This window comes from Pinus tabuliformis, chromosome 2_2, assembly GCF_031772625.1.
Source record: "Pinus tabuliformis cultivar Carrire ecotype Pingquan chromosome 2_2, CPIR1, whole genome shotgun sequence".
Taxonomy (NCBI): domain Eukaryota; kingdom Viridiplantae; phylum Streptophyta; class Pinopsida; order Pinales; family Pinaceae; genus Pinus; species Pinus tabuliformis.
Window position 1 is genome coordinate 693098752 of NC_142300.1, and position 13352 is coordinate 693112103.

Here is a 13352-nt window from a genome sequence, read left to right on the forward strand (position 1 = left end):
CACAAGTTTTTTTTAATTATTATTTTCTGGAAATCTGCCCTTGAAGTTGCAAAGATGATGCACTGACAATAACATTGAATATGATGAACCAGAGATCTCAAGTCCCCTTCATACCTATATGATAGAAGAAGATCTGCCTCGTATAAAACCAACGTAGCAAGTGACTCCTCAAGGGATGAAGACTACAGACTACCTTGTATTTTGTTATTTTTGATGATCCGGGATTGTGTTTCCTTTTTGCTTTTGTTATGTGCGCACCCGGCGCCTTTACTGCTCATAGATATAGTGCAAGGGAAGAGAATGAGCTTGGGCTCACTGAACACAGAAAAATGTATATGTATTTATTTAGTGAAGGACGTCAGTTTGAAAAAGAATCATCAGGACTGCTTGCAGACTCAAACGAAAGCAATTTCAATAACTGTTTATTTTGGCAAAGCCTTCCCTTAATTGCGAGCAATTTCCATAAACTCTGATTATTTTGGCAAGGCCTTCCCCTAATTACAAGCAATTTCGACAAACTCTGATTATTTTTGCAAGACCTTCCCCTAATTACTAGCAATTTCGATTAAATCCGATCATTTTGGCAAGGCTTTTCCTAGCACAAAATATTTGAACAACTTTAAAACCCTGGACGGTTGAAATTCTGGAACTTCATGCCCCGCGCCCCTCACGGTAGCAAATGTCAAACCCTTGTAAATGACAGTGTATCCACCGACCTGCAGCAGCCACGAGAGCGCATGCTCAGATAAAATCAATATTATCATCAAGAGTTTATCTGGTAAATTAATGGCACTGATTCTATTGTGTTACCTCGTCGCCGTTCACCCAGGGGTACCATGGAGTCTTAATTGGAAGCTTGAGCTCATTGATGGAGAGCCTTGTCGCACTCACAGGAACTCTGGAATCCGTGTCTCCGCTGAAGAAAAACACGAAAAAAAAGCTGTAAAAAAGATACTAACCAATCTTCTTTTCACTTAGTTAAATTTTTTATAATACACTCCAAAGTAGGGAATTGAAATTGTGCTATATTATACCTGAAAACAAGTATCTTCAACCCATTTGCAATTAGTTGACGATAAATTGGTAAGACAGTTGGAAGAGAATCCGCCCAAAAAAAAGAAAGAGCATCACTGTTACGGAGTCACGCGAAACCATATTTTAGTACATGAAGTTGTGACCATAAGAAGATTGAAAACTTAAATTGTCACACACACAAAAAAAAAAAAATTGATATCAGTAACTAGGTCTAAAGTTTGATGTACCTGCACTGGGACCAGCTATAAGTAATGTTGGTTACATTTGCATGTATGGCTTTCTGAACTTCGGGCCTATTAAAATACGCGGATACGTAGTTGTCGATGCAAGGATCATATCCTGGAATTTCTGCTTCTTCTTGCTATTTACACATCAATCATAAGTACAGTCAATCTTTAGCAAACATATTGCTGCATTTGCCTAGAAATAAATTATTATTCAAGGAAATAAATATCAGGCATAGAGTATTTATTGCACTCACCCTTCCATTTGGATGAATTAGCTATGCATGTGAGAGCATAGATACTGTAAATTTTACCAAAACAAAAGTTAAAAACACTTACAATGCGACATAGTTTGTACTCACCCTTGCCGTTTTGAATGAATTATGTATGCATATGGGAGCATAGATGCTATAAGGATCGATATTTCCCATTGCAGCATACACTTGACTTTCCAAACCATAGCACACCGCTCCATCGAATTTTGAACCAGTGCATTCTTTAGTTACTTGCTTATAGAGTTGATCCGATATCAATGCATGACTCCATGCGTACTGAAATGTTCCAATAACATCTGTATCACTATTCATTACGCCGTTTCCCACCTGAACAAATTGAATGTGCACGCTTCAGATTAATTGGGTGAATAAGTTTCCAAGTTTGAGAATTTCGCACGCTGGCAAGTTTTATATCCGAAATCTTCACATAAGTATTGAGCAAAAATATTGGTATGTTGAATTCTTTGTGTATGCATTTCGATTCAACCAATATAATTTTCTGGAAATCAAAGTCTGAGTTGAACTCACCATTATTCCTCTGAAATTAATAAACGACGCCTGCGACGATTTTTTGTGCTGTAAAATTTTTGAAGCCAACTCTGGAATGTAATTTCCTACAATCAATAATTATGGTTAACCCCTAAAAATAGATATTTTCCTTTAAACCAAACCAGCTTTAGGAATCTCTCTTGCAGCACTGGCATATTTCGTCTTACATCAGAGTTTCTAAGGAATTTGAGGAGAAGGTCTATCAAAAATATATGTCTCTAAAAAAATCTGACTTGCTCATTTTTTAAAGTGTAACAGCTTACAATTACTCTCATCAAAGTTTTAATCATAACTAAACTGAAAATAAAAACGGTTAAGGCACTACAGGTATTGTAAACGATACTACCTGCATAACTTTCGCCTGCTATGTAAAACTTTCGGAATTTGTATTGTGGAAACCTGTTCAACCAGTTTACCAGGAATGCATACGAGTCTTCAGCTGGAATCAAACAAAAACCTCGTTAACATGTTTAGATTTCCCATCATCGCTTAAACGAGGCTTTTTTTCAAGAGAACCGAACAAATCCACAAGTTACCGGTAAGTTTATCGCCGGTTTGCGTATAATCAGAGGTTGTGTTCGAGTAGGAAAATCCGACGCCTGCCGGAGACTCCAAAAACAGCACGTTTGCCACTGTTGGAAGCATGGAAATAATTGGTTGAGTCTAAAATAATATACAAAGAGTTTATAGTAACATTAAGTTTGGAAAAAAGTAATATATCATTAATATAAAAATATAGGATTAATTGTCTCAGCGTGATGTTATTATTATAAAAAAATAATAATGAGTAATTTATAATTTATCCGAGGTTAGTATTTGGAAAATTAATATAATATTTTATTAAAAGTATTATTTAAAATTATTTTGAAAAATTAATGTAAAAACATATAATATTGACTCAAATTTAAAAAAATAGATAATTTCTGATATTCCACTAATATCACTCATTTACACATTAATCAATCATTATGTTATAATTTTTGAAAAAATAATGTAAAAAATATTTCATTAATATTATCTATATAATTACTCGTGTTATTACTAAAAATAACTTTAAAATATATAATTAATTTAAATTAAATAAATTATTGTGATATTCCACTAATATCACTCATTTACACATTAACTAATCATTATGTTATTATTTTTTTTTAAATAATATAAAAATTATTTTATTACTATTATCTATATAATTACTAGTGTTATTATTAAAAATAACTTTAAAATATATAATTAATTTAAATTATTGAATTGCTAAAATTTATAAGTATATATTTTTATATAATTTTAAATTTAAACATGTTCATATTTTTAATCATTAAACTCACTTAAAATCAATAATAATTAAATTTATTATTACTTAAAATTTCAATTTATTTATTTATTTATTTATATTTATAATTATAATGAAATAAATTTTAAAATTAAATATAGTATTTTATAATTTGATGTGAAGTTAGGTATAAGGATGTTTAGTTTGGATTCGCTACTAGCAAGCTAAAGGAGTAAATCATCTAAGAAAATGAATAAGGATAATATTAATATAATTATGACTTCCAAATTTAAGGATAAATTGTAGGATGATAAAAAGTTGGAGGGGAAAGGAAGCTAAAGTGTTATAAGGAGGTGATTAACCTTTTTCTTGGTAACTAGATTTTTCTTTCTGACTTGACCTTACTCTTGTTTAATAAGAAAATAAACATTGCAAAGATACGAACTAATTCTCATGATCTTTAGAGTGAAAGAATCTGCCCCCTTGGCATAATAAGAGAGTTGAAGATGAAAAGTACTTTCTCTTAGATTGTGCAACCCCTTAAATAGGTTTTAATTTTCAAAACATTTGATACACTACCAACCTTCACTTCTATCCTTTCTTTTTGAACATAGAAAATAAATATTGAAGAGTCTCAGTTAATAGAGTTGAAGATGAAAAGTACTCTCTTGGATTGTGCAACCCCTTACATAAGTTTTCATTTTCAAAATATTTGATACATTACCAACCTTCACTTTTCTCCCTTCTTTTGGAACATTGAAAATAAATATTAAAGAGTCTCAGTTAATTAGACTTCATGGACTTTAATAATCATCATCTTCAATAAATATTTCAAATTTTCAAATTTAAAATTTATATGATAAATGATATAAATTAATTTAATATAATATTTAAATAATAATATAATATTTAAATAATAAAATAATATTATTTCATAATTATGATAAATTTGAATTAAATATTTAAATAATAAAATAATATTATTTCATAATTATGATAAATTTGAATTAAATAATATTTTAAGAATGATTTTTTTTTATAAAATATTATATAAACTATAAAAATAAAAATAAAAATTTGAGTTTCAGGGCTTATATATATATGGATGGATACCTAAAAGGTATACTCATAACGATCTAATTCAACGAACAAATACGAAACCGACCCAATTACCTCGATGTTCTTTTAAATACCAAAATCCATGAATAAATAAATGAGATATATGTCGTCCCTTTGTAACTGAAATGTAAAATGTAGGTAGATTTTCTAATAGATCTAAACTAATACCATACTATTTCAAACCAGCCAATCTTAAAACCATCTTAAGCCAGGTTCCGGAATGTCAAAGCTATTCCAGATCTGAAATGTTAGACCAATCCCAGATCGCATCTCAGATGGAACTAAGCTGGTTCTACCTTAATCTATGCTCCAAAAGTATTAAGCTAATCCAAGATCTGAATGAACGAATAAATATTTAATTTCCTGATATAAGAGTGGGCAATACTGGCCTTGGTTCCATGAGTATGGATTGTAGCTAAGAGTTCTTCCGTCTGGTTTAACGCGAAAAGGCCCCAATTCCGCCATTGCTCCATATCCCAACGACGAACATCCAGGCCCTGCAAGAGCATTTGTTTGTGAGAAGTAGGAGGATCGATCAATACAATTATTATTGGAAAACTGTGGAAAAACAAATATTCGAGCGAATTTACCGCCGTTGAGCCAAAGAAGCAGCGGCTTCTTGGAGGCATTTCGAGTGGCCTCGGCGAAATAGTAGAAAAGCGCTCTGCCTGCCTTGGCATCGACTGTTACATATCCAGAGTACTGCCGGAATTTGAAGCCAGCCGGCTGCCCGGGAAGGCCTCGCGGGAGATAATCGGCTTCTTGCGTGGGCCCCTCTGTCAAATATTCGGAATCATTCTTGAAGCTCACGGTGGCGCTGTCAGAGTCCCATTGTATAGTTTGTATGGTATGGTTTCCGTATCGTGTAGCATTGCGCCACGCCCGCAGTTTGTCACCTTGAGAGGTAAGCTGATGAGTCTGAGCAACTGCTGCGAGCAAAAGGATTGAGAGAAGGAAAAACTGTATTCTCTGCATCTTGGCAACCAGGCAACGACAGAAAATCCGAAGTTGTATTCTTGATTAGGGTTTTCAAGTACAGACTAATTCAAGGAGAGATAGGATGCATGACTTATATGAGAGATTGATTTGTTTTTTCCACTTGGTTCGGAAGATAAATCTTATTAGTAACTTCAAAAAATCTACCAGAAAAGTGATTAATCCTAAAATTCACTCTAAAATATTTAAGTTAATTATTTAATATACTATTTTTTGTTTTTAAATAATTTTTCCTTTGCTTTCTGGTTTATTCCTAATTTACATCTTCCTTTTTCTATTCTAGTTTTATAGCTTTTTTATGTTAATTTCCCAATGTTCGTTTTTCCTATTAAATTTCTTATGAATGGTGGAAGAAGAATCATAGTAATTTAATATAAAATATTAAAATCTAAAACAAATTTATTTTTTTTAAATTAGAAAATTACACACAAGTGTCCACGCTAAAATAGAATGTATACGTTTCTTTAAAGACATCCATTTAACATTTAAATAATGAAATTTTTTGAAACAAATTTGTATACTTGTTATTAATTTTTATATATGTGTTATTAGCAAAGTAATTAAAGTCCTCATAATACGAGTTAAAGAATTAAGCTTGGGTGGGAAGATCTTAAATTAATCCATCCTTTTGTATTTTTTTGTACTAACAAAGTAAAGCTCTAAAATTAAAAGGTGAAGAATTAAGATTGAATTTGAGGGTCTTAACATAATTTATTAGAGTCTTATTGTATAATTTGAGGATTTAACATAATTTATCAAGGTTTTATTGTATAATTTTAGGGTTTTAATATAAGATTACAATTTGATTGGGCTTAATGGTTAAGATTGTGTGTTTTCTCCTAAGAGGTTACAAATTCAAAATCAGAGGGGTAGAGTATGTATGCCTTAATTCCCGCAAGTGGGTCCCTTGTCCTAAGAACAAAAGGGTCTCATGGTCTCATACACAAAGGAGTCTCAAGGTCTCGTACACTAATTTGGTGTCTGGCGGTGACCTTAAAAATGGATAATAATAATAATCAATTTTATATATGTTTTATTAGCAAAATAAGTAAAGTCCTTATATTAAGAAGTCAAGAATTAAGCTTGGGTTTGAAGGTCTTAATTTAATTAATCATTTTTTATTTTTTTTATTAACAAAGTAAGTAAAGCTATGAAATTAAAAGGTCGAGAATTAAGATTGCACTTGATTGGATTTGAGGATCTTAAAATAATCCATCATTATTTATACTTTCCCACGGGATAATTTATTTTTCACATAGGTGAAATAATAGAAATTTATATGTTTTCCCACGGGACAATTTATTTTTCACATGAGTGAAACAACATAAATTTATAGTAGAAATAAGTGTTGCATGGTAGCTTAGTCTGTGGACAATCTTAATCGATAAGTTAGAAAAAACAACTTAGACTATATAGACAATCTTTATAAATAAGTTATAAAATACAAAGTGAATTGTGAAAGTCATACTCTCTAATAAGAGATACTCATTAAAGGCAAAAAAAATGGGCAAGGTAAACAAAGATCCATTTATTTACTCAACAAAATGGCTCAAGACAGTGAATAGAAGGAAACCAGTATAGCTTTCAAATTTTATTGCTTCACCTAGTCGAAAATCAGCTCTTTCCTCATTATAAAAGAAAATGAAAAACAATTCTTTTGATTATAATGGAGGTCAAGGGACTCTAGTAATCTTGGGTCTCTTGCTTTACTTCCAAAAAACTATTATCTAAGTACATTTTTTCAAAAGATAATGATAATTATTTATTCATAATTATAAGAAAGGAGGAGTGTTGGCATTGTGGCTAATGTGTTGCCCTCTGATGGCAACCTCCATGTCAAATATGTTCTTCATGTCAACCTGGTTATAACATAATGTGTTGATTATAGAACTATTGCATATGACATGATTGATGGTATAGGTATTACAGAAGATAAGAAAGAGTATTGACATCTCAGTTACAGAATGCATGGAAATTGTGAAGTTTGAAAAGTATACGTGACCCTTGTGAAGAAGAGTTGCATAAATACACACGTTATGTGAACAAAAGTATCATACATAATCTGAACCATGGAAAACAAAAAATCAAGAGCTATTACCATGGTAATTTCCCATAGTGTTGTGTCGACGATGTTTATTTGATCATGTCAACAAATACGAACAACATTACCAAGTGATTTTCTTATGGTATTAGCAAATGGAAAACTTATACAAGGAGAAAGAGATTAAGGAGCTAAGTGTGCATTAGACGAATTATTCATGTGTGATCTAACTTGTAACCAGTGTGCACTAGGGAGCAAGGAGAAGGCTCGGATCTAAGAGATTTCTAAGTGTATTGAGGATTAATGACTATACTTGCTTGATCTAGTTAACAATGTGAGATATGTGGTTATAGTAGTGCTATGATCTAAATGTGCTTACAAATTTGAAAATGAAGTGTGAGGAGTGTATGTCGTGTTTGCAAAAATGATTTGATTAAGTAAATTCAGATTTGTATGTGGTTTTCATTCTTCAATACCATGTACATAAGCATGTCTGCTTCAGTATAGTCACGTATATATTTTGAGATAATTTTCCATTATATTGTTTCTTAACCTAGGTTGTTTTAAGTTGATTTTATGCTTCCTAATGAGTATGATGATTATAGATGTGATCAACTTGAACAAAATGGCTTGGTTAAGAAATTATTGGTGATTTGAAATATGTACACAGGTCCTATGCATGAGCAGTGTGTATATACATGAGTTTGCTTCACTACAGTCATGTATATTTTCTAATGTTTGTAATTATTGCTTGGTGATGGTAGTTGATGAAGTCTATATTATTTTTTTATTTTTGTCAATGATTTCTTAATCAGGATGGTTTATATATGGCAACATTGATTAGATTGATTTGGTTATCACTTGGTATATTGATCAGTGATAATGCTATAGAAGTGTGATTGAGTATTCAATGATTTAGTATTGGTCTATCCCTGTTTGGCTAATATAGTGATTCAGTAATTGTACTCAGTGATTTAGTGGTTGATATAGTGATTCAGTGATTATGTTTAACAATGTTTCAGTCAATGATTTGAGATCTGTACGTAGGTTTTATGCACAAGAAACACATATATACATGGATATATCTCATAGCAGTCACATATATATTGTGAGGTGAATTTTATTAGGGTTTGCAATGACTACAAATTGGTTTTGTGATGATTATCTAGTATCTGATAGTGTGGTTAATCAGTGATTGGTTTATTAGTATCTCGATTTGTTGATTGGTATCTTGGTGTGATCAATGATTGGTTAATTGCTATCTTGGTGTGATCAGTGATTGGTTAATTGGTATCTTGGGTTAATCAATGATTGGATGATTAGTATCTTGATTGGCAACTTGGTGTGATCAATGGTTGGTTGATTTGTATCTTGGGTTAATCAGTGATTTGTTGATTTGATTAGTATCCAGTATGAAACATTATGAGACATGGTCCACGAAGAGTGATGAGGGTTGGAGCCTTCAATAAGGTAGTTGGAGATTCCTTCTCACGATAGTTAGTAAACTTGTTGAGGGAGTAGGAGCTTCCTTCTAGTAGGAGTCGATAAACTTGATTAGGGGGTTGTAGCTCCCTTCTAGTGGATGTTGGAGAATGAGTGGAGGTTGTATCCTCCTACAGGTAGGAGCCTACATGCTAGAATGAGTATGCACTAGTACAAGATTGTATGAATATTTCTTTATAATAAAGAAGAAGACAGAGATGACAACAAAGGTGGTGTTCTCCCACATTGGGTTTCCACCTAAAATCTCAATTTCCTTATGTGTTGATGTGTTACTTATGTGTTGTGTTTTATCTTCTATTTATTGCATATTGAATGGCTAATGAATTAATAATGCAATGGTTAAGTTAAACATCCAATGGAAATTATGAAAAATAGTAATGTAGATATACGTGGTTTTAATTCACTAAAGTCGCATACAGACACAAGTTGTCTGAATAACACTAGCGTACAGAATTATGAAATTGAAATTGAAAGTTAAAGTGAAATAAAAATACTTATTCAACTCTTCCCCCACTAGTATTTTTCCTAACAATTGGTATTAGATTTGGTCCCTTAGAAGAAGCTTGATCACTTAAAGGGAGATCAAACAAGAGAAGCAAGATGGAAGGAGTATTTTCTGCAAAGCCACCTTTGTTTCATGGAACTAACTTTATGTTTTGGAAGGTCGGGATGAGATCGTATTTGTAGTCACTGGGAGTTTATGTGATCCAGGTGAATGTTGGTGGCCACCCACCTATCCCATTTGGACCCCCACAATTGTCTCTTTTAGTTTTTCAATTTCCGTAATTGTAGCACAATTTACTATTTTTAGCAGTTTTTCGGGTCCTGACCTTCCCGAGCTGTTTTGAGGCCCTAAACAAAGTTTTTGGGAAATTTGGGAGAAACAAGGGTCCATGGACCGATGTTGCTCTTCCAAAAGTTATAGTTCTCGAATAGATCTTTCTAACGAGCTATTGTACGCGTCAAATGGAGATCGGGTGCCAAAGTTACGACCCCGGGAAATTGATGTACCAATTTAAACAAACGGGGCCCACAATTTGGCATTTCATCTTCTAGGGTTAGGTTATGGGATGTTAATGGTTTTCCATTGTTTCTCAACGATAAATAGGCCTTTGAGCCTCATTGTAACACAGTTCAGAGGCATGTAACCGCCAAATCTCTTCTCAGAGATAAGCTACCATCGCCCTAGCTGGTTTATTTCCTTTTCTGTTTGTAAGCATATCTCAACATTTTACATTAATGAGATGAAGTATTATTTCCATTGCATCTTTGTGTATATGGTTATCTCTGTAATTTGTTGTATTCCAATTTAAATCCGAACCAGTGGTATCAGAGCGGTCTTTTTTTTCTCTGTTTTTCTTTGCATGTCCCCAATGAGGTCGGGATATAAGGATTTTGGGCTTGAATTAGTCGAACCTTTGCAAGACCAACCTCACAAATCCCGACAGCCTCCCATGGTGGATGAAAAGAAAGACGAGGGGGCAGGAGATCCTATCAAAATCTTGCTCAAAGAAGCCCTCGAGCGACAAAGGAACGCGATGATGGACAGCTTTGCCCAGATCCTTCAGCGACTACCTATAGGTGACGCATCAACTTCCAACAACTACTCTGGAAATGCCACACCCTTTAAGGTACAAGTTAATTTTGAAATCCCCATCTTTGAGGGTCAAATAGACGCAGATGCCGTAGATAAATGGTTAAATATACAGAAGAATGAGCCTGAAGACCTAGAGGAGGGGGAGCATCTTTTCCATTCACAAATGTGGGTGAAGGGTTCGTCGCTGCAATTCATTGTCGACAGTGGTAGCCAAAAGAACCTCATTTCAGTAGAGGTCGTGAAGCGGTTGGGCCTACCAACTACACCACACTCGCAACCGTACAGTATCGGGTGGCTTCATGAAGGACGAGATCTCAAAGTTCGTCAGCAATTCCACCTTCCCTAAAACAACAAGCCCTTCACAGATGAGGTATTGTGTAATGTTACACCTCTGGATGTTTGTGATGTATTATTAGGCTAGCCATACTTGTGGAGGTGACATGCTGTGTATGAGTCAAGGCCTCGCACTGTCATTATTTCTTTGGATAATTCATTATACAAGATACCAGAGGTAGCCCCACCTACTGCCACCTCTTTGATCTCTACTAAGAAAGGCAGCAATCTCATCTCCCAGACTAGGAAATTCATCTGTCTGGTTCGCTCCCCAAGTAAGGGGAAGATTGTCACCACATCCATGACCCCCACAAAGGGTTCCTCCACGCAACAACAGTAATAGAGGGATACGGTCATGAAAGAACACAGGAACAACTTCTCCTCACCTATAGGGGTAACACATAAGCTTCAGATGGGAAATAAAGTCTGGTTGTATCTACAGAAAGAACGCCTTACAAGAGCCCATCAGAAGCTCATACCACTCCAACATGGTCCTTACAGCATTACCAAGGCTATGGGAAACAATGCTTTGGAGCACAAAATTCCTCCATTCCTTCACTTGCACCGAGTGTTCAATGTGGACCGTCATTGACCATGCTTCCCACCATTACTGGACACATCAGAGATTGCAGAACAACTCACCAGAAACCCAGCTCAGCAGAAGCTTCCTCATCTCAGGGAGGAACTCAACGCAATGGGGACCATTGCTTCCTAAGGGGGGAGGAATGATCCAGGTGGATGTTGGTGGCCACCCACCTATACCATTTGGACCCCCACAACTCTCTCTTTCAGTTTTTCAGTTTCCATAATTGTAGCACAATTTACTATTTTTAGCAGTTTTTTGAGTCCTAAACTTCTAGAGCCGTTTTGAGGCCCTAAACGACATCTTTTGGGAAATCTGGGAGCAACATCAGTCCATGGACTGATGATTCTCTTCCCAAAGTTATAGTTCTCAAATAGATCTTTCTAACGAGCTATTGTACATGTCAAATGGAGATCGGGTGCCAAAGTTACGACCCCGGGAAATTGATGTACCAATTTACCAAAACGGGGCCCACAATTTGGCATTTCATCTTCTAGGGTTAGGTTTTGGGATGTTAAGTGTTTTCAATTGTTTCTCAACAATAAATAGGCCTTCGAGCCTCATTGTAACACAATTCAGAGGCATGTAGCCGCCACATCTCTTCTCAGAGATAAGCTACCATCGCCCTAGCTAGTTTATTTCCATTTCTATTTGTAAGCATAACTCAATATTTTACATTAATGAAATGAAGTATTATTTCCACTACATCTTTGTGTATATGGTTACCTCTGTAATTTGTTGCGTTCCAATTTAAATCTTTATCAGTGGTATCAGAGTGGTCTACTTTTTCTCTGTTTTTCTTTGCATGTCCCCAACGAGGTCGGGATATAAGGAGTTCAAGCTTGAATTTTTCGAACCTTTGTAAGACCAACCTCGCAAATCCCGATGGCCTCCCATGGCAGATGAAAAGAAAGACAAGGGGGGCAAGAGATCCTATCAAAATCTTGCTCGAACAAGCCCTCAAGCGACAAAGGAACACGATGATGGACAGCTTTGCCTAGATCCTTCAACGGCTACCCAGAGGCGACGCATCGACTTCCAACAACTACTTTGGAAATGCCACGTCCTTTAAGGTACAAGTTAATTTTGAAATCCCCATCTTCGAGGTTCAAATAGATGCATATGCCATAGATAAATGGTTAAATTTGCTAGATGGGTATTTTTCTGTTCATGAATTTTCGAGTCGGGAAAAGATTGTTTTCTCTCTTCTCAAAGCAGCCCCCCACGTCAAGGACTGGTGGGAAACCTACTGTGAGCAAAAGAATGAAAGTACAGGCTCACTATTTTCAGCCACACCCACTTCGGATTCATTCCCGGATGCCATCAAGGAACAATACTACCCTGTCAAAAGCTATGAGGACAAATACATCAAATGGACCACACTACGGTAGGGAAGGGACCAAGATGTGCCGGAGTTCGCAAACATTTTTCATACCCTTCGCACACAGTTGGGTATCAAGGACTCTGAGCTACATTTTGTACTCAAATACCATGGCTGCCTACATAGATACATCCAGGAAGAGATGGGGTTCCTGAACATCTCCTCGCTCAGCATGGCGTACCGATACGCTGTCAAAATCAAGCAAAAGTTCAAACAGAAGAAGCGAGACTTCGGATCTACAAATCCGAAGGCCAAAGGACAAAGCCAAGGCGGGGTAACCCAAGATAACCCATTGAAGCTGCAAGAAAATAATAACACCACGAAGTCCAAGAAGGACACAGGAAAGTGGTGTGAGTTCCACAAGAGTCCCACTCATAACACAAGTGAGTGTCGGACCAAGCAGTCGTTTGTGGCCGAGTTGAAGGCTTCAGAATCAAATGCAT

General features: G+C 35.1%; 1 protein-coding gene across 1 annotated transcript; it reads right to left on the reverse strand.

Moving 5' to 3' along the window:
• Positions 1-575: 575 nt before the first annotated feature.
• Positions 576-5450, reverse strand: LOC149194565 (serine carboxypeptidase 24-like). The gene is made up of 10 exons (XM_089407718.1): positions 5066-5450; positions 4865-4972; positions 2620-2715; positions 2430-2522; positions 2063-2148; positions 1622-1861; positions 1263-1396; positions 1035-1130; positions 811-916; positions 576-716 (listed from the first exon to the last, which is right to left on the reverse strand). Exons 1-10 carry the CDS (start codon positions 5448-5450, stop codon positions 576-578), a joined length of 1485 nt encoding a protein of 494 aa, XP_089263844.1.
• Positions 5451-13352: the final 7902 nt, after the last annotated feature.